The 25,855-nt window shown below is 47.1% G+C and overlaps 1 protein-coding gene across 9 annotated transcripts in view; it reads right to left on the reverse strand.

Annotated features, from left to right (window-relative positions):
• The window catches only part of Cacna1b (calcium voltage-gated channel subunit alpha1 B), a 175,966-nt gene that overhangs the window by 123,981 nt on the left and 26,130 nt on the right, over positions 1-25,855 (reverse strand). For all 9 annotated transcript variants that reach the window (XM_076937505.1, XM_076937503.1, XM_076937500.1 and 6 more), the window contains exons 4-6: positions 22,110-22,201; positions 20,225-20,377; positions 18,713-18,903 (exon numbers count right to left, since the gene is read on the reverse strand). In XM_076937505.1, the coding sequence (XP_076793620.1) occupies positions 18,713-18,903; positions 20,225-20,377; positions 22,110-22,201 (436 nt within the window). The remainder of the gene's footprint in view (positions 1-18,712; positions 18,904-20,224; positions 20,378-22,109; positions 22,202-25,855) is intronic.

A 25,855-nucleotide genomic window follows, 5' to 3' on the forward strand; every position in this document is an offset into this window, starting at 1 on the left:
ACACAGCACTGCTGACCAGTGGGCTAGACAGCCACCAAGGTCAGCAACCTCCCTGCAAGTCCACCCTCAAAATCATCTTCCTAAAAAAAAAAAAAAAAAGAGGAGAATGCTGTTGCAACCAAACCCATCCATCCCCCACCAGACAGCACAGCTGTGACCACACCCCTCCCCCACCAGACACCACTGCAGTGACCCCATCCTTTCCCCACCAGACACCACTGCTGTGACCAGACCCCTTCCTCACCAGACACCACTGCAGTGACCCCATCCTTTCCTCACCAGACACCACTGCAGTGACCACACCACTCTCCTGACCAGAACACCTGTATTTCTCCTTGTAGATCAGGCTCTGCACAAGCCAAGTCGCTGCACTCTCTCTCATCTTAAATGCAAAGCCAATCAGAACTTCTGCTTTTGAGAAGCTAAGTAGTCACATTCTCCTCTTTACTTTTACTAAACAAATTAATACTTATCATTATATAAATCATTATATAAATCATGATATAAATCATTATATCATCATTATATAAAAAGTTAGCACGGGAAAATTCCAAAAGAAAGTAGATCAGCTCGGAATCCAAGACCTAAGGGGAACTCCCTGGATTTTGTCTTTACTTCAGCTATCCCAGTCTTCAAGCCAGTCTCTGTCTCCAGCCCTCTTTTGAGTGTTGGCCAGAGCTAAGAGACCTCCAAAGGATACTGCCTATTGCTGCTGCCTGTGGCTACCCACTAGACATGGAAGGTTGTTGGGTCCTGATAATTAGGGTTAAAGTCTACCATTGTCCAGAGGGCGCTCTTGAGCATGGGGCAAAATGGAGAGCCACTGTTCGATTAGTCATTCTTTACCAGCAGGGCTCTTTGTCTGCAAGCCCCAAAACCCCATATCCTCTACCTACAGAATGTTGTAGCATCAGTGAGATTACAGGTGCAGCTTCCTTTCTCCTGATCTAGCAAGCACCTGGAATCCCTAGAGTGTCTCTCTGTAACAAATGAGGTAGCCTAAGCCAGAGCCAATGATACACACCCACTCTAGAAATCCGTACCACCTTCCCCAAATCTACATAGCCCTTGGTTCACCCTGATAAAAAGTTGAGCTGCCTCTCTGAAGCTGATCTCAGTAGTTATTTCTGTCCAACTCATGGGCCATCTGAACTTTGGTTTTTGACTCTATGCCCTTTGTCCTCCTGGGCTGGGGGCCAACAGCCCTCAGGAGAAGGGAGGTCCACAGAAGGTAAGTCCCTATTGCTGAAGAAACCACGTACTTCAGAAAAAGGGCCCAGAGACCCTAAGCTAGAATCGACCATAATACCCCTCTCCTTGAAAACTAGCTTTCACTGTACCAAAAGATGCCATGCAAGCTTCCAAAGGAGGTAGGCAACCAACCGTCCTACCCAGGTATGATGCCTATGAACCATATCAATGACCAGTGTGGCATGATAACCCTAAGGCTGCAATAGTGGCCCACATACCTTGGCTGTAACCAACAGCTCTCTGATGGGACTTAAGACCTGCTCAACAAGGAGGATACCATGCCTGCCACTGGAGACCTAGCTAACTACTTAGTGCTAGTGATGTCATAGTTATTGGAGGAGAAGCTAGAATCTCTAATTTACTAAACCAGCATAATTCCTAACAAAAAATATCTATAAACATTTGACCTCTACCTGCAGAATGAATGTAGCAACATTAGATACAGATTAGATACAGATAAGTTTGCAACCCCCCAAAAGGGAACTTCTCTTTGCAACAAATGGATACAGCTAGAGAAAATAATAAAAATGCAGTGTGGAGGCTTCCAGCTATACCCTCCTATACCTAAGGCTCAGAGAACATTGCAGAGAAGGGACAAAAAGACTGTAAAGAGCCAGAGTATCAGGAGTTTGCTGTGAGACTGTGTCTTTATAACACCAGAAGTTATACCCATAACGTCTCATCAACAAGATCTCCCAAACATGAACTGAGCAAGAATAAAAACAACAAACATGGTAAACTGGAGCGGGGGCCAGACCCTGAGGCCTCAACCCTACACAAAGAACCACAGGTAACTGGGGAAAGTTCAGAGTGGGAATGGAGACCTTCTCAGGGAAAAGCACACTGAATAGCCATACAGTGACACCCAGCCCTGAAAACATGCACAAGTAACGTTATATGGACTGGACAGGTTATATTTAGGAATTTATATATGTGATGGCTTGACTACATCTGGAATTAACTAAAACCCAAAAATGGAAGGCACATCTATGAGGGTGTTTTTGCTTAATTTGAAGTAGGAAAATCCACTTCTAATCCAGATCTTTGAGGTAGGAAGACACACCTTTAATCCAGAACTATTTGGAGCCATGTTTCTGCTGGAAACCTATATTATATGAGGACTGGAAGTAGGAAGCTTTTGCTCTTCACCTGCTTGTCCTCACCTTGCTAGCAAGTCCATTCCTTCATGGCATTAGAGCCAACATCTTAAGGATTCCAGCATATACTGAAGACAAGCTGAGACATCCAGCCTTGGGACTGAGCACCTACTGGATTCTTGGACTCTCCATTCAGACAGCCATTGTTAGATTAGCTGGATTGTTGGGAGTCTCCATTCACACAGAGCCATTGTTAGATTAGTCATTCTAATAAATCCCCTTTCTATACACAGAGATTCATTCTACAAGTTCTGTTACTCTAGAGAACCTTGACTAATATACCCTCTAAAACTATAAGCAGACCTCCAGTTAAATGCTTCCTTTTATAAGAGTTGCCTTGGTCATGGAGACTCTTCACAGCAAGAGAACTAAGATAAGGATACTCACTGCTCTTCCAAAGGAGCAGGTTCAATTCCCAGCACTCACATGGCAGCTCATACCATCTGTAACTCCAGTTCAGAGTATCCAATACTCTGTCTAGCTTCTGATGGTACCAGGCAGGCATGTGGTACATGCAGGCAAAACATCCATACACATAAAATTATACACACACACACACACACACACATATGAATGACAATATAACCCTCAAAAGCCTCCTCTCTCCCTCCCCCTCCCTCCCCCACCTCTCAATAAAGGGCCAGGAAAGGAACAACTTAACAAGACAAAAAAACTTTTAGACTGAACTTTAGTATATTTCTTCAGCCAGACACCACAAAGCAGGCTGTGGTGTCATCTCTGAGCCCCGACACTCCTGCCAGTAGGAGCCAGTGGGAAGCCTACACTCACTCTTTGAAGGTAACCACGTACAAACACAGGTCTCATTAGGAAAGAGGTTTCAAAGGAAATTTTAAAATTCATTAAACTAGAGGAACTGCTCTCTACCAAGGTCCCAAAGCTCCAACACTAGGCTGGGACTCAGGAAAAGACCTTGATCCTCCTTCTTGTCTTCCATTCCCATCTGCCCAGACTTACTCCTCCTCCCAGTCCACCTCCATCCCCTAGTAACTCGGCCTCTTGAAGAGCCTTCGTTCTTTCCAGCCCCTTCAGTCTTTTCTTCTAGTCCACATCTCCTGCTTTGTGACTCCCTGCCAATCTGCAGAACAGTTCTCTATCAGGGATCCTAGAACAACCACACGGACTAGAACCTAGAACTTCTGTCTACAGGGCACACACAGCCAACACACTTGCTTGGAATTCAGGGACCCCACAGAGTGAGACACAACCACCAAAGACTGGAAGACCCACTCAAAAAAAATGAGACCAGGGGGCTGGAGAGATGGCTTAGTGGTTAAGGGCACTGACTGCTCTTCCAGAGGTCCTGGGTTTGATTCCCAGCAACCACATGGTGGCTCACAACCATCTGTAATGGAATCAGATGCCCTCTTCTGGTGTGTCTGAAGATAGCTACAGTGTACTTATCATTTAAATAAATAAGTAAATAAATAAATAAATAATGAGACCAGATATTTACACCAAGAAGCAGTTCCAACATCATAACTCCAGATGTCTAGATCCCAGCACAAAAACACAAATATGAACAACCTAGACAATATGTCTCCTCCAGAAGTGAACAACCCTATTATATTAGGCCCTGAGAAAAGCAATTTAGCTGAAGCACAGACAGGGACTTCAAAATGACAAGTATGACTATGTCTAAGAACTCTAAAGAGGATAGGAACAACTGCCTTAACAAAGACCATGAAAGAGACAAAATAATGAAGGAAATAACGAAAGCAACTCAAAACACACAAGCAGAATTTAACAAATTCTAAAGAAAGAAAGAAAAGCCAGAGAATCAAATTGACCTTGAGTAAGAAAGACTAAGACCTAAAGATATATATAGTTTTGTTTCCTGCACATACCATTACCAAGATCAGAAAGTAACACCTACTGTGAACAAATGCCCGGTTGTCAGCGATCAAGACAGGGCAGAGGACGAGAGACAAGAAAGCGTGGCTGTGGAGGACAGGCAACCACCACCCCAGGCTGAAGTATTCTTTCTGTATCATATCAGTGTTAGGATCAAACCCCAGCTGTGGTACTGGTCTTTGTGATGGCTAATATTGGCTGTCAATTTGAGCAGCTCTGAAACCAACTAAAAGACAGCTGCTGGGCACTCCCGTGACAGATGCTCTTGCCCAGGTTACCTAAAGTGGGAGGAACCGCCCTAAATGTGGGTAGCACCTTCTGGTGGTGACCTGGATGGAAGCAGATGGGAGTCAGAAACTCTGCCTTCAGTCTGCTGGCAAGTTCACTTGTCCAGCGACTGCCACTGCTACATGACCTCACAGACATACACATTCCCCAGCCTTCTAGTGCAGACTGGAGACCAGCAGCTCTCCAAGAACCTTCCAGGCCCTGTGCACCAGGATGGGACTACTGACACATCCTCCTCTGTAGACTGAGCAACTACCAGATTCTTGGCCTCTCCAGTGTGAGACAGCCATTGTTGGGACAACTCAGGCCAAATCAACTAAGCCAACCCAGTAAGTTATCTTTACTACCGATTTTAGGTTAGTACCTCTGGAAGGAAGAGGATAAGGGGTAGAAACACACATGTCTTTCTGTACGGCATCTGATAACATGACTTTACAATGTTCTTTTTGTATTACAGATTTCCATTGCCTTAAGTCCACATTTTTCTGTATGCAGTTCTCACTCATTAGTCTTCTCCCTGAAACAGCAGTCTTACTGGCAGCCTTGCTTCTTCCTTCTCCCTTCCCCCTTCAGTCCTTGCACCCTGGATTTTACCACCCCTACCCCCACCAACAATGCTTTTGTCAAGGATACCAGCAGCCTCCATTCTTACTACATGCTGGTCTTTGGCCTCTCAGCAATATCTGACTCCACTTCTTCAAACAACCTGCTCTGATCCAGGACATAGTTCCCAGTATTCCTCCTACCCTACACAAGGTCCACACAGTGGCTCCTGCCCCACTGGCCTCCAAAGAGAGAGTCCTACTAGAGAGAGACTGTGGACATCTGTCTGTCAACTGCACTCACTGTCCAGGAGTCTCACCCTCTCATAACTCTCAACACTGCCCATGTACATTTCAGAATTTCAATGTACATTCCATCGCTTCTGTTCCTTCTAAGCTCTGTCCATTCTAAATCGCTTGGTTAGATTTGTTAAAGATTGTATTAATACCATACAAGTGCTTATACTTAGACACAATATCACGCTGTACACCAGGATGACAACTTGTGATTCCAAGATTGGAATCAGGCACAAGAAAAGGGAGGAATGAAGGAATCTCAAGCCTCAGCCTAAACAATAACTTTCTCCAGAGACATGATCAGGGAGAAGCACATTCCAAAGACTTACATACATTCCAGGAAAGACCCAAGATAAGAGGATTAAAAGGTTATCAGGAAGCTGGGCCCTTAGTGCAATAAACCTGAGTAAACAGGAGCTATGATAAGATAGACTTAGCTAACACTCATTGTCATAAGATAAAGTGCAAATATGAGTTGCCAAGAAACCAAAGCTTGGGAGCGGCCGTTTGAGGTTTTTGTGGTTAGCATTGTCTAAGAGGTGACTGTAAGACTGCCCTCGTAAGCCCTGTGAAAACCGTATAAAAACTGCTCTTAGCTTTAGCTCGGGGTTCCTCCAGCCTGAGTGTGTGTGGGGCTGGGGGGTGGGGGGAGAAGAAACCCCAGTGCACTGGATCAATAAACATCTTGCTTTTGCATCGAACTCACTGTCCGTGAGTGTTTCTGTGGGAGCACATCTTCCCAGTTTGGATCTTAGAGTCCAATATTTTGGTTCCCTGACCAGGAATCTCATGCTCCCTCAGACCCCATGGCTCAGGGATTGGAAGTCCACTTGAGCAGGTTTGTGTGCTTTTTATTTTGTGTCTGTGAAGTGTCTGGACAAGCCACAGAGAGTAGTCTGTTTTAGACCCTGGGAGAGGGTCAGGTTTTCTAGAGGAAACTCATCAGGAGTGACCAAAGCGGCGGGGTAGATGTGCTGACACGCTGCGGGCCACGGGACACTGGAGGACACTCCAGAGTCCCTCTGGGAGGTAGGATCGAAACGGTTCTTCTCTGTCTGAAGGTGGTCTGTCTCCAGCCACCGCCACCAGGTGCAGCTTCTGTTGCTCTCTTAATGCACTCTCGTGTAGAACGTCTGTGTCTGATTCTGATTGTGTTGTTTGTTGCCTGTGGTATTGGACTGGTAATCTATTTTGACCGACCTAACATGGGACAGATGCTTTCTATCCCGCTATCTTTGACTCTTAACCACTGGACTGAAGTTAAGACTAGAGTTCATAATCAGTCAGTAGAAGTGAAGAAACAGAAATGGCAGACATTGTGTGCCTCGGAGTGGCCGTCTTTTCAGACGGGATGACCACTGGAGGGATCCTTCTTTCTATAGAAAGTTAGATTAAAGGAAGAATTTTTCAGAAAGGTCCCAGTGGACATCTGGACCAGGTCCCCTATATAACCATCTGGGAAGACCTGGTTCTCTTTCCCCGTCCATGGGTCTGCCCATTTGTTTCACTTTCAGGTTCACTGAGGACCGAGGTGTTAGTGCTGAAAGATGGTAATGAAGAAAGGAAAGCCTCGCATCCCATGGGAGAAGATGAGGAAAAAAGATCCTTCCCACATCAGATGCTGACCTCCTCCTTTCAGATCCCCTTCCCCCTTATCCTCCAACTCTTTCCCCCATGGCAGCCCCGGTCCTACCTCCGGGGGTTCAGGGGGCTGTGGCGCCAGCGGGGCTCTCAGCAACCCCAGCAGAAGGAGGCCAGGAGAGTCTGGCTGTCAGGACATGGAGTAGGCAGGCGGGGACCCCCGAGACCACTGTCTTGCCTCTGCAGGCCTATGGACCCTCCCCCATGCTCAGGGCTGCCAGTCTCTCCAGTATTGGCCCTTTTCGTTGGCAGATCTTTATAACTGGAAGACTCATAACCCTTCTTTTTCTGAAAACCCCCAGGCTCTGACCGGCCTGATTGATTCTCTCCTCTTTTCACATCAGCCCACTTGGGATGATTGTCAGCAGCTCTTACAGACACTCCTCACTACTGAGGAAAGACAGCGTGTCCTCTTGGAGACACATCTTGGAAGAGCATCCCTGGGACAGATGGGAGGCCCACCCTCCTGCAGAATGAGATAGATGCAGAGTTTCTGCTGACCCAACCCGACTGGGACTTCAACACACCTGAAGGTAGGGAGCACCTGAAGGCTTACCACCAGACTCTAATGGCAGGTCTCCGAGGGGCTGCACAGTGCCCTACTAATTTGGCAAAGTTAAGAGAAACGGTCCAAGGGCCTACCGAATCCCCTTCAGCCTTCATGCCGTATGACCCTGCAGAAGTTGGATGGATTACAGGACAAGTCTTTGAGAGATCTGGTGCAGGTAGCTGAAAAGGTGTTTTGTAACAGAGAAAGTGAGGAAGAGAAAACGCAGAAAGAGCAGGAAGCTAGGGAACTGAAGAAAGAAAAAAGATAGGAAAAGAACTTGACTAGAATCTTGGCCACAGTAGTTAGGGAAAGTGGAGAGCCAGGTGAGAGAGCACCAGGCAACCGAAGGAAACCTTTGGACAAGGATCAGTGCACCTATTGCAAAGAAAAAGGGCACTAGGTAAAAGATTACCCAAAGAAAATGGGGGATGGACCCAGCTGAGCCAGAGAGGAAGCCCCAGGCCACAAAATACTGGCCCTGGGTAAAGACAGTGACCAGGGAGGATTGGGTTCAGACCCCATCCCCAAGCCCAAAGTAACCCTGAAAGTGGAGGGGAAGCCCAACCAGTTCCTGATGGACACTGGGGCCCAACATTCAGTCCTTTTTCAAACCACAGGCCCATTGTCTGACAAGAGGTCATGGCTCCAAGGAGCCACTGGCAATAACCAATATGCATGTACTACACAAAGGACAGGGGACCTTGGTGTGGGCTGGGTATTCCACTCATTCTTAGTCATTCCAGAATGCCCCTACCCTCTCCTGGGCAGGGACCTGCTTGCAAAGATAGGAGTCCAGATTCATTTCCTCCCGGAGGGCCCCCCGAGTGAAAGACAAGCAAGAAAATGTGTTACAAGTATTGACTATAAAACTTGAGGAGATTTTGGCGCTATTTGGGGCACTAGACTTGCCCTCTTAAGTGAACATTATCCACTGCTCTGGCCACCAAAAAGAGACCTCAGTGGTTGCAAGAGGAAATAACATGGCTGACAGAGAAGCGAGGAGGGTAGCGGGTGAAACAGTTCTTGCCATGGCTGTGACAGAAAGTAAAGCTGAACCCACACCTCCATTTCTATATATGGCCCAAGATCTGGCCTTAATGACTAAAATTGAAATGAAGTTTGATAAGGACTTGAGGGTGTGGAAGACCCCAGCTGGAAAGATAATTCTGCCCCAGAAAGAGGCAGATGGTGAAACAAATTCACGAGTGGACCCACCCTGGAGTTAAGAAACTTGTGGCTACCATGTTAAACTCCAAGTCCCATGTACTTGGACTTACACGGTTGGTTGAGGATAGTGTGCATGCAGGTGTACCCTGTCAGAAGGTAAATGCCTGCTGAACCAAGGCTGAACCTGGCAAACGCCTCTGAGGGGACAGGCCAGGATCCTATTGGGAAGTAGACTTCACAGAGATCAAGCCCGCCAGGTATGGTAATAAGTACCTCCTAGTATTTGTAGATACCTTCTCCGATGGGTAGAGGCTTTTCCAACAAAGAAACGATAATGGTGGTGGCAAAAAAGATCCTAGAAGAAATCTTACCATGGTTCAGAGTGCCTAAGGTAATTGGCTCAGATAATGGGTCTGCCTTCACTACCCAGGTAAGTCAGGGACTGGGCAAGTACCTGGGGCTTGATTGAAAACTTCATTGTATTTATAGACCCCGAAGCTCAGGTCAGGTAGAGAGAATGAATAGAAGCCTAAAAGAGACCTTGACTAAATTGTCCATGGAGACTGGCAGTACAGACTGGGTGGTGCTCCTTCCTCTGGCTTTTTTTAGAGTTAGGAATACCCCTTCAAGGTTTAACCTAACTCCTTTTGATATTCTGTATGGGGCACCCGCTCCTCTGACCACCTTAGGAGAGATGACTGAACCTACTTGTCATAGTAACAGTGATTTGTATGCTATGTTAAAAGGACTTCAGGCGGTGCTGCTGGCCCACGCCTATGAACCTGGGACCCCGAAAACAACCCATAGGTTCCAGGTCAGAGACACAGTCTGCATCCATCGGCACCGAGCCCAAACTCTAGAACCACGCTGGAAGGGACCATTTCTGGTGTTGCTGACCACTCCCACTGCAGTGAAGGTTGATGGAATATCGGCGTGGATCCACACCTCTCATGTGGAACCAGCTCCAGGGGGACCATCGCCCAACTGGCAGTCTGGTGCACTCAAAACCCACTCAAGATAAGGATCCAAAGGCAGACTAAGGCTGACTGACATGATCCCGCCTGAGGTACTCATGGTCTGGACCGTGATCCCGTTCCTGGTGGGAAGGCCTGGACTAGCCCTTGGGGTAACCCTCATGTCCCCCAAAAGCTGACATGGGAGGTCCTCTCACAAACTGGAGACGTTGTATGGTCAGTTTCAAAGATGGTGGCCCCCTATACCTGGTCCCCCCCCACTCACTCCAGACGTCTGCCAGTTGGCTGCAGGGTTATCAACATGGGACATCCTGGACTATCACACGTCTGGGCATAAAAGCCTGGGTGGATATGGACTACCCAAGTATGGTGGGAAACGGACATGCTCTCTCAAACATTGTGACAAGAGAGGGGTTGAGAGGTTCGGGTGCAGTCATCCCCACCTTAGAGCCAAATTAAGAAAAATCCCTCTTTATGTTTGCCCCTGTGACGGACTATCAAGAGAGATGAGTCGCACCTGTGGGGGGTTGAAAGGATTCTATTGTGCAAGCTGGGGGTGCAAAACGTCAGGAGATACATGGTGGAACCCTAAGTCCTCCTGGGATCTGATCCGCCTTACAGTGTAATAGCTAAGTCAGTGCTGCCCCCCCCCCCGAGTTGGAATGGAAACATCCAGCCCCTTGACCATGGAAGGTGGACTGGAGAAGGCCCCTGTACAGTCTTCACGTGCATCCCATTATCCATCCAATCTACTAAACCTGGAAAGAGGTTGACTACAGGGTGGTTAAAGGCAAGAACATAGGGGCTCAAGTTGTATCTTTCAGGGTATAATCACGGACTCACTTTCACTATTAGATTAAAGGTTGAAGCTCCAGATTATTCTGCAATAGGACCCAATCCCATCCTATTGTCACCTCCAAATGGTAAGAGAACAGGCCCCCCTTCGGAGAAGCACCAGATCCCCACCCACCCACCCACGGTACTTGCGGCCCAGAAAGCTGTATTAGATGAGACTCAGCCAAATTTGGATGGGTCAGAACCCAGGCTGGTCCAGATGATAGAAAGGGCCTTTGAGGTGTTAAACTCTACCAACCCAGAAGCCACTCAGGCTTGCTGGCTCTGTTATGATGATGTAGCCACCCCTTACTATGAGGCCATGGGGCTAATGGGTAACTATTCTATCTCTAGTTCATCTACAAGCTGCCGTTGGACCTCTCGAGGTGCCAGAATCACATTAACAGCAGTCTCCAGACAAGGACTCTGCCTAGGAAAAGTGCCACGCACACACACTCCCACCTGTGCAGTAGGACCATCCATATAGCACAGGGAGACAATGTCAGTTACCTGCTCCCTTCTGAAGATGGTTGGTGGGCATGTGGAACAGGACGCACCCCTTGCATTAATTCAAGGGTACTGAACCAAACTCAGGACTTCTGTGTCGTGGTTCAGCTGGTACCTAGGTTAATATACCATGCTGAGAATGATCTCCTATATGTGTGAGGAAAGAGATCCCACCAAACTAAGAGAGAGCCAGTTAGCATGACCCTCTCAGTCCTTTTGGGTCTCAGAGTGGCTTCAGGAGTAGCCACGGGAGGAACTGTGCTAGCTTTACAGTGTGGATATTATTGAGGCCTCAGAGACATTATCAAGTAGATACTAAAGCAATGGAAGAATCAATTTCTAAGTTATAGGAGTCCTTGGCCTCTCTTTCTGAGGTAGTCATGCAGAACAGAAGGGGATTAGATCTCCTCTTCCTCCAACAAGGTGGGTTGTGTGCAGCCTTAAAAGAAGAATGTTGTTTTTACATAGATCACTCCGGAGTATTCAGGGACTCAATGGCCAAAGTCCAAAAAGGCTGGCTAAGAGACAAAGAGAAAGAGAACAGAATCTTGGGTGGTTCAAGTCGTGGTTCAATAAATCTTTCTGGTTTACTACCTTGGTTTCCGCCATAATGGGACCCCTTATAATCTTGCTTCTATTGATCACCTTTGGCCCCTACATTCTAAATCGCTTGGTTAGATTTGTTAAAGATTGTATTAATACCATACAAGTGCTTATACTTAGACACGATATCACGCTGTACACCAGGATGACAACTTGTGATTCCAAGATTGGAATCAGCCACAAGAAAAGGGAGGAATGAAGGAATCTCAAGCCTCAGCCTAAACAATAACTTTCTCCAGAGACATGATCAGGGAGAAGCACATTCCAAAGACTTACATACATTCCAGGAAAGACCCAAGATAAGAGTATTAAAAGGTTATCAGGAAGCTGGGCCCTTAGTGCAATAAACCTGAGTAAACAGGAGCTATGATAAGATAGACTTAGCTAACACTCATTGTCATAAGATAAAGTGCAAATATGAGTTGCCAAGAAACGGAAGTGTGAGAGCAGCTTTTTTTTTTTTTTTTTTTTTTTTTTTGGTTTTTCGAGACAGGGTTTCTCTGTGTAGTCCTGGCTGTCCTGGAACTCACTCTGTAGACCAGACTGGCCTCGAACTCAGAAATCTGCCTGTCTCTGCCTCCCAAGTGCTGGGATTAAGAGAGCAGCTATTTTGAGGTCAGCCTTTGTGGTTAGCATTGTCTAAGAGGTGACTGTAAGACTGCCCTCGTAAGCCCTGTGAAAACCGTATAAAAACTGCTCTTAGCTGTAGTTCAGGGTTCCTCCAACCTGCATGCGAGGGAACCCCAGCACACTGGATCAATAAACCTCTTGCTTTTGCATCAAAGCCCCTGTCCGTGAGTGTTTCTGTGGGAATGCATCTTCCCGGTTTGGACCTTAGGGTCCAACAGAACCATCCCTAGGAGCTTGGAAGCCAGTAGTGCTGATAGCTGTGTGGGCTGTAGAAGTCCAGCTCAAGAGGTTTCAGAGAAGGACAATATTAGAGAATTTGCCCCAGGCTACGTTGAAGAGTTCTGGACTAATTTCCCAGCAGAGGTGATTTCAAGACAGCCTAATATTGACTGGCACATGGTTCTTAGTGATCACTCTTAGGCAGGTCCACAATGAAACAGTGCCACTGGGGCAAAAAGAGATAAAAACTGTACAGTGTGAGGAGAAAGAGTCCCAGGAAACTTAATGGAGAAGCCATGGCTTGTGCAGAAAGGGATGAAGAGAGATGGGTACCCTCGGGGCAGGACTCCACTCAGCCAATCCTGCAGCCTGTGAATAGGAAGGTCCTGAGGAATTATCTGCTCCTAAAGTCAAAGTTTCTGCAAATGTAATCCAAGGAGGGAGCCAGGGGTTCCAGACCAAGCAGGCAGCAGTTGGTAGCATTGGCCATGTGGTTCTGGCTTTACAGTCAGGATGGATACAGGCATAAGGGGTTGTGAAATCTTCTGATGTTAAGGAAAGTTGCTGAGGCCAGGTGTGTGGCAGGGGAGTCCCTGATGGAGGCCCAGAGAGGCCATTAAGTAAAGCTATGAAAGTGAAGCCTGGGCTGTGTTGGAGGCTCCCAAGATGCTGGAGCCTTGGGATGTCTGCCAGGGAGAGCCACCTACTGGGCGTGGAATCAGCCCAAGAGACAAATGTGTTGCTCAGCAGAGCTGGAAGGGCAGAGCCATTAAGACCTTTGCCATCAGACATGGAGCTAGTCCTATAGATTTGGAGTTTGCCCTGCTGGGCTTCGGCCTTGCTTTTGTCCAGTATTCCCTTTGCTCTCTTCTGGAATGGTCATCTTTATTCAGTGCCACTGTATGTTAGGAAGTAGAGGAGAGAACTGTTAAGAATTTGACTTGAGTTTCTGTCCTGCACTTTGTCTCCATATTTGCTCCCTTGAGTACTTTGTTACTCCAAGAACGACCAAGGCATCCACACTTGGTCTTCCTTCTTCATGAGCTTCATGTAGTCTGTGAGTTGGATCTTGGATATGGTGATCTTCTGGGCTAATATCTAGTTATCAGAGAGTGAATGCCATGTGTGTTCTTTTGTGATTCGGTTACCTCACTCAGGATGATATTTTCTAGTTCCATCTATTTACCTAAGAATTTCTCAAATTCATTGTTTTTAAATAGCTGAGTAATATACTCCATTGTGTAAATGTACCACATTTTTTGTATCCAAAGTGTGGGACAGAAACAGAAGGAGGGGCTGTCTGGAGCCCATTCCGCCTGGGTATCCATCCCATGTGCAGTCACCAAAGGTAGACTCTGATGTGGATGTCAGGAAGTGCATGCTGACAGGATCCTGATGTAGCTGTCTCCTTAGAGGTCTGCCAGAGTCTGACATATACAGAGGCGAATGCTCACAGCTAACCATTGATCTGATCAAGGGGTTCCCAATGGAGAAGTTAGAGAGAAGACTGAAGGAGCTGAAAGGGTTTGTGGCCCCATGAGGAAAACAACAATACCAACCAACCAGAGCTCCCAGAGTCTAAACCACCAGCCTGGGAGCACATAGGGAGGGATTCATTGCTCCATCTGTACGTGTAGGGGAGGATGGCCTTGTCGGGCATAGGTGGGAGAGGAGATCCTTGGTCCCATGAAGGCTGGACACCGATTGTGGGGTAATTTGAGGGTGGTGAAGTGGGAGTGGGGGTGGGGGTGAGGACACATCCTCATATAAGCAGGAGGAGGTGGGATGGGATAGTGGGTTCCTTGGCAGGGGGAATGGGGTAAGGGGATAAGATCTGAAATGTAAATAAAATATCCAATAATTTTTTAAAAAAAAGAATTTGTCTTGAGTTTAGACTCTGAAACTGTGCCTAGACTGAAAGACCACAGGGACTTTAGAAGTTGGATTAAGTGTGTCTGTCTGTCTGTGTGTCTGTGTGCATGTGTCTGTCTGTGTGTCTGGCTGTATGTCTGTCTGGCTGGCTATCTGGTTGTGTGTCTGTCTGTGTGTGTGTGTGTGTGTGTGTGTGTGTGTGTGTGTGTGTATGTGTGTGTCTATGTGTCTGTGTGTGTCTATCTATGTGTGTGTGTGTGTGTGTATCTATGTGTCTGGCTGGCTGTATGTCTGGCTGTCTGGCTGTGTGTCTGCCTGTGTCTGTGTGTCTATGTGTCTGTCTGTCTATCTGTGTCTGTGTGTCTGTGTATGTGTGTGTCTGTGTATGTGTCTGTCTGTGTGTATGTCTGCATGTGTGTCTGTCTGTGTGTGTCTGTGTGTGTGTGTGTGTCTATGTGTGTGTCTGTCTGCCTATCTGTGTCTCTGTGTGTGTCTGTGTGTGTGTCTGTGTGTGTGTCTGTGTGTGTGTCTGTGTATGTGTCTGTCTGTGTGTATGTCTGCATGTGTGTCTGTCTGTGTGTGTCTGTGTGTGTGTGTGTGTGTCTATGTGTGTGTCTGTCTGTGTGTGTGTCTATGTGTGTGTCTGTCTGTGTCTGTCTGTGTGTGTGTGTGTGTGTGTGTGTATGTGTGTGTGTGGTTTGGGGTTTTTTGTTTTCTTTTTTGTTTGTTTTTGCATTATGATATGGCCACAAATCTATGGGGTCAGGAGTAAGGGAGGAGTATGCTGTAGTTTGAATGAGAACGCCCCCCCAATGGGTCCATTTGAAAGCTTGGTCTCCAGTTTGTATATGGGAAGATTTGGATGTGTGGCTTTGTTGGAGGACGTGTGACACTGGGAGTGGGCTTTGGGGTTTCTACAGCCCACTTCATTCCCAGTTGGCATGTTTTTTCCCTCCCCTCTCCACTTACGCTTGTGGATCAAATGTAAACTCTCAGCTGCTTCACCAGTTGGCTTTAGTCATGGAGTTTTGTCATGGCAATAGAAAAGTAATCAAGACAACTTCCATGTTACCACTTCAAGTTAAAAACAGTTTTGACTCCATAATCAGACATGACCAGTCCACAAACTGCCTAACAAATTTCTTGCCAGCTGGGCAATAATGTGTGTTTAATTCCAGTACTTGAGGACCAGAGGCATGGGGAGCTCTATGAGTTCAAGACCAGCCTAGTCTACATAGTGAGTTAGTGAGTTCTAGGACAGCCCCTACACAGAGAAACCCTGTCTCAAAAAAAAAAAAAAAAAAAAAGCCAAGAGCTGCTCTCCTGAGCTGGTAGCCATGGCTGGCACATTCACTGGGAGAGGCAGACAGCGCCCCTTATTGTTCCTCTATGCTAACCCAGTTGCTCCTTCCTCAGCTTCTTGTGAAGGTACTCACCCAAGGCTGTCACATCAGGGGAAGGGAGAGGTGAGGGGACAGCCTGTCCTGGTGGTGCTTTCCTGAGACAATCCATCTCTCTGGCCTGTCAGGAAAGTATTGATGACAATTCCTCACAAGCCACTTCTGTAAACTCTTCTGGAGCCCCATTACCAAAGCAAAATCAAATAATTTCCCCACAGGCTAGACAGGCTTCCCATCATTACCACAGCCACTCAGTAATCTGCTCCCTGTGAGGAACAACTTGCCGCTCTGGCTGCAGTTCTCCTAACTGCAGTTGGTCAGAGACAGGATCCCCCACTCCCCATCTGTCTATCTCTACCCCAGACTCACCACTCAAAGGAGCATTTGTCTTAGGAGTCCAGAAATGTCAAGAGGTTAAAGGCAGGTTCTCCCTAAAAATCCCCTGAAAAATCTTACCTCCACCAGCCAGTCTTTGTGGAGTGCTGTGGGGTGAGAACAAATCACCCTGGTTCTTGGCTCCCTGCTCTGGGCAAACATGCCACCCACATCCTAATCACCTCAGCACTGTCTCTTTGGCTTCTGGACTTTAAAAGGCTCAAGCACTCTCAAGTTAGACACTCTGTGTCCTCGGCCTTTAATATGCGCAATAACATGTGCTATCACCTGGTCCTCATGCCACTGAGTCTAATCTAAAATATGCTGGATGAAACCCCTGTGGCCATTCTCTGGCTATTCCTTCCTGGATACATATACAGACAGAGGCATCTGCATCACTGTGGCTGCCTGGCTAAGCTCCGGTGGGCTCTGAGGACTGTAGATACCTGGTCAAATGGCACTTCATTTTGGAGAGGCTGGCAGGAATGTGGCCAATATGGAGCTGTTTTTAGGGTCCATCTTTGTGGAAGTTGCCTTGTGATAGGTAAAGATGACAAAGCCCTATTCCTGCCTTTGTCCTTACAGTGTTCTGCATTAGTCTGCCATATCACTGTGTCACTGAGGTGCAGTCTTGTGCAGAGGACCCGTAGCCAGCTTTTCCTTTAACTCTTCATTTGCCTGTGATCAGCCCAACAAGCATTTGCTAAGCGCCTGCTGAATTCCTACTCCTGCCATCACTTGGGTCCCTAGGAACCCATAGGGGAGGCTCAGATACAGCTGCAGGAGTCCATGAAACAAGACACAGAGCTCCAGGGCCGTGTGGGTGCCTCTCCCTCAACCACAAACGACAACACCTCATGCCCCACTCTCTAAAACCAAACACTTCTACCTATGCAAAACCAAGGGTCCACCCGTCACACCTTCTCAGACTCTAGCTCCAAGGCTCCTGCATCCTCATTCTCTCCTTCCCAAAGCTCATGAGAGCTCTTCCCTGTCCCTGTCCCTGCCCCTAGCAGATGGCTCACAGGATTCTGTGACAGAGTAGGGGAAGCAACAGTCTTCCTGCAAGACTGAGATTTGCTAAGCGTTAGTTGTAGAACCCCAAGAAGAACCTTGAGTATACAGGGAAACAGTAATTAAATGGGTCACCAGCACCCCAGAGGCCTTATCTTGGACATCCATCATGGCCCCATGGTGGTTTAGATGAGAAAGGCCTCCAGTTTCATAGATTTGGTTACCTGAAAGTGGCACTACTTGAAAGGACCAGAAGTGTGGCCTTGTCAGAGGAAATATGTCACAGGGAGAGGTCTTTGAGGGTCCAAAAGCTCGTGTCAAGCCCGGAGTATGTCTCTCTGCCTACAGATGAGGACACAGCTCTCAGCTACTGCTCCAGCACCTCGCTACCTGCCACCATGCTGATGATGGACTACATCTCTAAAACTGTAAGCAAGCCCCCAAGTACATGGTTTCCCTTATAATAGTTGCCTTGGGCATGGTACACAGCAATAGAAGACTAGGACAGCGACCAAACCCAGATGACCTCCAATTGCTGAGACAGACTAGACTCCTAATGAGAACAGGGGAAGAAGTGGAGGGTTTATCTGACTTACACTGCCACATCACCATGCTCGACAGAAGACCAGACAGGCACTCAAGGGAGGAACCTCAAAGCAGGAACTGAAGCAAAGACCGTGGAGGAGTGCTGCTTACCGGTTTGTTCAGCTTGCTAACTTATACAACCCAAGAACACCTGTCCAGGGGTGGCATCACCTACAATAGGCTGGGACCTCCAAATCAATCACTAATTATGGAAATGCCTTATTGCTTGCCTACAGGCCAATCTTATGAAAGCATTTTCACAATTGTGGTTTCCTCTTCTCCAATAACTCTAATTTGTGTCAAGCTGACAAAAAGACCAACCAGGACAGTAGACAGAACATCCAGAAACAAATATGAAATACAAGCTCCAGGGGCATCCCAGCAGGAGATGCAGAGGTTCCTGGGCCTCAACGCAGTCCTAACCCTTCTCTACTTTACCTGGCCCTCAGACCTCACTGACCCTTGACTCAATCTAGAAAATTCCAAAGAGGAACATGCTACTGGTTAAGAGCAGGCTACAAGCCTGGGGCCTGGGCAAATTAATCAGCTTCCATACAACCCGTTTTTGATCATTTGTACAACAGGCCAACAGAAGCGGGGCATGACTCATCCCAACAGGCTGAACAAACAGCAGGCTCACAGTATCATCACCAAGAGTAACAGCTGCAGCAGCTGTGTCACCTCTCCTGCTGTTTACCAGTCTCCTCTTGATAAAGGAGGCTGCAGGAGGACCTAGGTCAAGAGGATGAGTTCATACTGACCACCAGATCTCGATAAGATACCTGAATAAAGGGGTCTCTATTACACATTAGAATAGGAGAGCCGGCTGTGGGCTGGGCACGTGCTCTCAGTCACAAGTGTCCCTAAGAGAGACCCCTCACATCCTGGGAGCTCCAGACCTCATCATCATGGCTAAGGCCAAGATGCAACTCACATTGTAGAGGATGTCAGTCCAGCCCTCCATGGTGATACACTGGAACACTGTCAAGATGGCAAACAAGATGTTGTCAAAATTAGTAATGCCAAAGTTGGGTCCTGGCCAGTACTCCCGGCATTCGGTGTCACCCTCACACTGACGAGCAGGGGGGTCCTTGCCACAAGGAAAGTCACCCACGGGCTCTGCATCTGTGAGGAGAGAAAAGCAAACCTGAGACCTAAGTCTCTGTCGAGTCACCGCCCACCCTTCAGCACTCCTGAATCCTCTCACTAACTAACCTTCAGCTGCCGCCCCCTCAGCCTCAGTCTGCCCTCTGGAGCTCCCTGCTGCCCCTCTCCTGGAACCTTCCCATTACCATGCAAACATGCTCAGGATAGATCCCTTCATCTTAAAATCAGCAGTAGCAGACACTTGTAAGCTAACTCTGTGGCCTGACTTCTCTCTCCTAGCCTGAGAAAAGCCTGATAAATGATCATTAAGTTTATTTCTCTTCCAATTTGCTTGATTAAGGCCTTCAGAGGTACCAACGGTTGAGTATTTGTGGTCTTCTCTGTGCATAGACAGTTCTGTTCCCTCCTCTATAATTGAAAATTACAAAATCATGTCATTCCTGACATGATTTTTCCGTCACTTTCTTGTCTCGTGGGACTGCCATAACTCCCACCGCAATACAGACCAGAGGCAACTGCCCATGGCTTGTTTTGTTTTCTACTTTAAAGGAAAAGCTCTGAACTTACCATGATATTTAATGTTTGCAGGGATTTGACAAAATAACTTAGTTCCAGTCTAATAAAAGGGTTTTTTCTAATAATGAATAATTTAAATTTTAGCAGGAGCTTTTTCTAAAAGATCTAAAAGATGTGGTTCTCTCACTTTATTTAATTATGCCTCAACCCTCCAAACACCCTCCAGCTTCTGTCCAGCATATGCCCAGCCTGTGAGTGGAACTCACTGCAGCTACGCTCTTGGAGCACCCAGGGGGCTGCCTGCCAGCATCGTCCCTGCACTCTCTCCTGCCCTAGTTGCTTCTGTTGTTGCCTCTCCATTGCACCAGTGGGACCAGAGGATGCCGCCATGCTCAAAGCCCTCCCTCTGCTCTTTCCATTTCCTGTACAAGGCTCAAGCTCTTAACCACAGCCCTGAAACCAGACGACTTCCTCTCTCTCAGTTTTCTTCTTTGCACTGTGCAGTTACTGTCCCTGGAACTGGGGTGGTCCGTCTGGGTGGCAAACAGCTGTCCTCACCCTGTTCAAATCTCTGTTCATCTGTCAGGTTTAGCAGGAAGGCCACCCCTGGGACCTTTTGCAGGGCATGCCCCCAGGCTATTCTGTACTGAATACTTTTGTTTCCTTCCTAGATGTTTTCATAGTGTTACTTCATCCATGTGGTAATTCACTTATCACTATTAATCAAGCTACTAGAATGTAAGTTCTATTTCCTAGGTCTGGAAGCTCAAAAGTCCCTCTGGCCCGAGAACAGGTACCTGTCTCGGGGCTCTGCAGGGCTCACCTGTGCTGTTGGGGAAGCAGGCCTTATGGAATTTGCCCATATAGAATTCAAGGCCGATGATGGCAAACATGAGGATGGCAAAGAAGAGCAGCAGCCCGATCTGCAGCAGCGGGACCATGGCCTTCATGATGGACTTGAGTACCACCTGCAAGCCTGAAGTCAGAGGACAGCACGGGGAAAGTCAGAAAGCAGAAGCAGCAGCATCAACGGAGGAGCGCTTAACAGTGAGCGCCCATGTGGGCTAAACAGGCAAAGTGTAGGGCCTTAAGGAGAAGTGAGGTGCGTGGTGTCTGAAAGTGGGGAGAAGGAAGACGATGGGTGCTGGAAGCCTGAATTCAGGACAAGGAATAGGCACAGGCAAGAAAGGGAAAGGAGAATTCAGTGTCTGAAGAGAGCAGAAAACCCTAAGGAAAAAAGAGAATGAAATACACAGAAGAGGGGCGGGAGAGATGGCTCAGTGGTAAGAGCACTGACTGCTCTTCCAGAGGTCCTGAGTTCAATTCCCAGCAACCATATGGAGGCTCACAACCATCTGTAATGGGATCTGATGTCCTCTTCTGGTATGTCTGAAGACAGCAAAAATGTACTCATATACATAAATCTTTAAAAAAAAAATACACAGAAGAAACAGCAGCATCCTAAGAGGGGAGATCAGGGAATCTGGGGAATAAGGAGTCGGAGACCCTGGGAAGTAAGTATAGAGTTTCCTAGTAGACCCGTCTCCTTAGGAAAAGAAGGTAATTCTCCAAAACCAGAAGTGTTTTGTCACTGACCTAGGACAGAGAACCTAGACAAAGGTTATAACCTTCAGTCCCTCAACCCTTCCATCTTGACCTCAGCTCTTAGATATGGAACTGAACCCTTGCCTATTCTGAGCAGAACAGAAAGCCAATGAATGATTTTCTTGTAGTAATCTCAGGATAACACAACACCGAGTCCCCGCCCAGGCCCTTAATAAGTGGAAAGCCAAATCTCTACTGAACTGAGGGACTAGTCATAAGGAAAAGTCTGGTCCATCAGGCCTCCTCCTGCCCACATTTGACTCCTTCAGTGGCACAGAAGCATACCTTGCTGACCACCTCAGCACCAGTCTCTCTGGGGCTAAGCCAAGGTTGCCTTCCACAGCCTTAGACACTCCCCTGTTCTACCTCCTTGCTTGGTCTCTGTTCTTCAATCCCAGAAAAGGAAACTAAGAAGCAGAAACACAAGCCAGGAAAAATAACAGGGCCACCCTCTGGGATTTGGGGAGAATAAACTGAAAAGGTCCTTACGGTTTGAATCAGATGTTCCCCATGAGCTCAAGTATTTGAATACCTGGTCCCTAGTTTGCAGCATTGTTTGGTAAGGTTACTGAATTTTAGGACATAAAGCCTTCCTGGGGAAATTACATCACTGAGAAGGGGGAGTGAGACTTTATAGCCTGGCCCATTTCCTGTTTCTCCCTCTACTTCCTATGTGACTTTAAGGTGTGATCTTTGGACTTCCTGCCCCTACCACTTGCTGCTTTGCTCCCCCACCATGCTGGACTCGAACCCTCTAGTACTGTAAACGAGAATAAACTCTTCCGTAAGCTGCTCTGTGGCCGTGATGTTTATCACAGCAGCAGCAAAAGATAACTAACACAAGCCCGTTCCTTTTTCCTGGTGTCAAAAGTAGACCTCTAATGGGTAAGGGCGCAGCTCAGTGGTGCAGAGAGTGAGTCTATGAGAAGCAGCACTCACAGGTAAGGGCGCAGCTCAGTGGTATGTGTTTGTAGTATCACAAGGCTCTGGGTTCCATCCCCAACACACACACAAAAGTGCTCAAAAGGCCCAATACTCAGCAGCCACGGCTTCGATGAGGATGGAAGTATTATATTGGACCTGGTTGTCTTAGCTGGACTTACTTGGAATTCCAGACACCAGCTTCAGGGGCCTAAGCACACGCACAGCCCTCAGGGTGCGCAGGTCAAAGTCAGTTCCAGCTGTGGCGAGAATCCTGGCAAGAATAATGACAAAGAATGTAAGAGTCTCCGCACTGAGTCTGTGAGAAACAACACTCTCTCCAGCACCTGTGTGAGTCCATGTGCAACAACACCCATTCCACCACCTGTGTACTATTTCTCCCAAAAGCAGCAACACATGCTTTCCTGTGTCCCCTACCACCCAACCATGAGCCAAAGCAGGTCACAGCCAGGCAAAGGGGGACAGAACTGACTCCCGAAGGAGTACTGACAAGGACTTCATCTGTATGCTGTCCCTAGTTCAAAGACATCATCTGAGTGGGCACTTAACCCACTCTCTAAGTATCAGGTACACTCACTCCAACTGAGTCCACGCTTGACCCATATTCCCAAATCAACCCTAACTATACTTCCTGCTGCTCTGTAAAAGATAGCAACTCGCCACAGCAGAGGGTGACTAGATTCTGAAGGATGTCTGAGCCACACCTCCCATCCCCCTTCTTCATGCTATTCTAGGGAAATAGGGGCTGGAAGGAGGATTCAGAAACTCAGGAGATCATCATGGAGTGACGTCAGCAGAAAGGCTGGAACCATGAACATCCTGTGGAAGCATCCGTCCGTAGATGCTTCTGTCCTAGTGTTTATCACAGCAACAAGAAGTAAATAAGCTGTGTCTGGTCCTTTTTCCTTGCTGCCTGGCTCCCAGGGGTCAGGAGTGGAAAGCTCAGGGAAAACTGTACTTCTCACAAGACTGATTAGCCATGAACTAGTGAGGTTTTCTGACCTTAAAGACAGATATTTTTAATTAACTAAGCATAAAAACCAGTAATACCCTATTGAGAGGAAAGTAAGGCACTCTGCACTGTACACCATCAGAGCAGCTTGTTCTGTGCTGCTGTTGCAAGTGACTGCACAGGAGACTCCCACAGCCCTCACAGACTTCCTCAGGAGTCTCCGTGAACACAGAGTTCATATGGCATTACTGCCAGAGCGGTAATCTACTCTGTCCACTTCATCCATATCAGCTTGAAACTGGGTCCACTACTTGAGTACATCTGATGCTGGGATAGTTGCTATGGTGATCTTCACTTCTCAGAACCTACCTTCAATCCATCATGTACACAGAAATGGCTGCGACATCATGATCCAAGAGCTGCTCAGAGTAATGAGTCAGAAGAAACTCTGAGACTTGGCATCTAAACTCATTCTGCACCCATCTTCTGTACAGGTCATCTTGTACAGAAAGGAAGAGTTCACAGCCAGTAGCCCGGGACACCCACATGCACTACCCCTGACCTGAGCCTTGCTCCTCCTTCTGAAGAGAACAACACACAGCTATGTGGACCTACAAGCCTACCCAAGCCTAGCCCTACAACCAGAAAAAGGGCAATCCTCCATCTACAGTCTTAGTCTGTGGTTTCTATTTCTGCACAAACATCATGACCAAGAAGCAAGTTAGGGAGGAAAGGATTATTCAGCTTATACTTCCACATTGCTGTTCATCACCAAAGGAAATCAGGACTGGAACTCAAGCAGGTTGGGAAGCAAGAGCTGATGCAGAGGCCATGGAGGGATGTTACTTACTGGATTACTTCCCCTGCCTTGCTCAGTTTGCTTTCTTATAAAACCCAAGACTACCAGCCCAGGGATGGCACCACCCAAAATAGGCCCTGCCCCCTTGATCACTAATTGAGAAAATGGCCTTACAGCTGGATCTCATGGAGGCATTTCCTCAACTGCAGCCCCTTTCTCTGTGATAACTCCAGCTTGTGTCAAGTTGACACAAAACCAGCCAGCATTCCTACCGTACTCCCTACTAAAGTCAGTCAGCCAGAACCAAACAAGATACACCCAAGCCCAGCTCAACCACCAGCCAGGTGATGGTCCTGCCTTCAGATAAGCCAACACGAAGCCACTGGCTTGCAGCACTTTTAGGCACACACACACACAGCCTGAGAGTCAACCAGGAATCAAACAGAATACTTGATGCTGAAGAAGTTAATGAATGAAATAAGGATGAATAGTTGATGATGTCTACACAAACTTGGATAAGTAGCAGTGGAATCTTCTAGTCTTGAAGATGGTAGTGTTAGCTAATTCAATCAGACGAAAAGACGGAGAAGAGTGACCAGAGCTGATGAAGCTACAGGACAAGAGAAAGCAAAGGAAGATGTGCACATGAGAGCTCCAGAGACTGAGGCACAGCGAGGCCCACGAAGCACATTTAACAAAACAATAGCTGAAATGTGTTCTGCTTGGAGAACATGGGGCCTCTGGATTCCTGAAGCCATCAGCCTAGAGAAACTTGACTCTCTCCAAGACATATTAGAACCTAACAGCCAAAAGAGAATTCTCCAATCTCATATTAAAGAGTTACATATAAAGGACTCCTGTTACACGATGGTAGGTGTCTCAGGACAAACCTTGGAGGCAGAGAGATAACAGGATATATTCAGAATGCTGAAAGGGAATTCTAAGTTGCACATACCCAGCAAAGCTGCCTTCAGAAATGAAGAAATAAAGTCTGTCTCACATAAGCAAACACAGACCAGCCCTATGACATAGGATTAAGGAAATCATTTATCTATAAGTGAAGACAGCCATCATGAAATATATAGAAATGTGGAACTTACTGGTAGAGAAGAGATACAAATGAGAAAGGGAAGAGATGCTTATCACTATAGAAACCACCAGACTACAAAGAATAGTTCAAAAAATTAGAAAAAAAAACAAAAGATATATATATAACAGCCAAGAAGTAATTAATATGACAGGAGTCACTTGTTTCCTATGAATAATGATCTTTAATTTAAGTAAGTCCCTCAATAGACTGGCTAAATGTATTTAAAAAGAAAGCCTGACTCTCTGCTACAAGGAACTACATTGCCTCAAGTAACGTCACAAACAGGACAAAGAAAGCCAAAGAAGGGAACTGTACCATAATGAAAGGAGGGGTCTGCAAGAGAAGACGACACTGTAAACAGACACGGAACCAACACGGGACCAAACAAGGGCATGAGGCAAATACAAGCTCTACAGGAGAAACAGGTCTCACTGCAATGATGACTTAAGGCCTCAGAACCCACTTTTATCAAATGGGCACACCTCCCACACAGAGATCAAAAGGGAACATCAATTAAATGAGGTCTGGACCAAATGGACCTAACGTAGCTGCAGAACACTTCATGCCACAGTTCACAGTTACAGTTTTCCCATCACATAAAACCACCTTCAGGAGAGACCATACTCCAGCCAGCACAATCACAGCATGCGTCTTTTCCAGCCACAGTGAAAGAAAACGAGAACTGACAGCTATGAACATCATACAAACACAAGGAAATTAGACAACAGGCTCCTGAATAATCAACTCATGGAGAAATTTTAGAGAAAGATTAAAAGTATTGTAGAACAGGTAGAAGGGAGGGAGGGAGGGAGGGAGGGAGGGAGGGAGGGAGGGAGGGAGGGAGGGCAAGCATACGAAAGTATATGGGATACGCGAACACAGTTACAAAGCAGAATGAGCTGACTGTTCAGAACCCTCTAACAACCACACTTGCAGCAAGCAAGAGTAGAGCAAGTGGCAAGTAGCAAGCAGGTGAGGTCACCACACTGGTACTCACAGCATCCAGCAGAGATGAACTGCTAACATGGCTAGAGCTTTCACTGTGGCATTCTGGGCGGAGGTCTCC

Source organism: Arvicanthis niloticus, chromosome 6 (assembly GCF_011762505.2).
Source record: "Arvicanthis niloticus isolate mArvNil1 chromosome 6, mArvNil1.pat.X, whole genome shotgun sequence".
NCBI lineage: Eukaryota > Metazoa > Chordata > Mammalia > Rodentia > Muridae > Arvicanthis > Arvicanthis niloticus.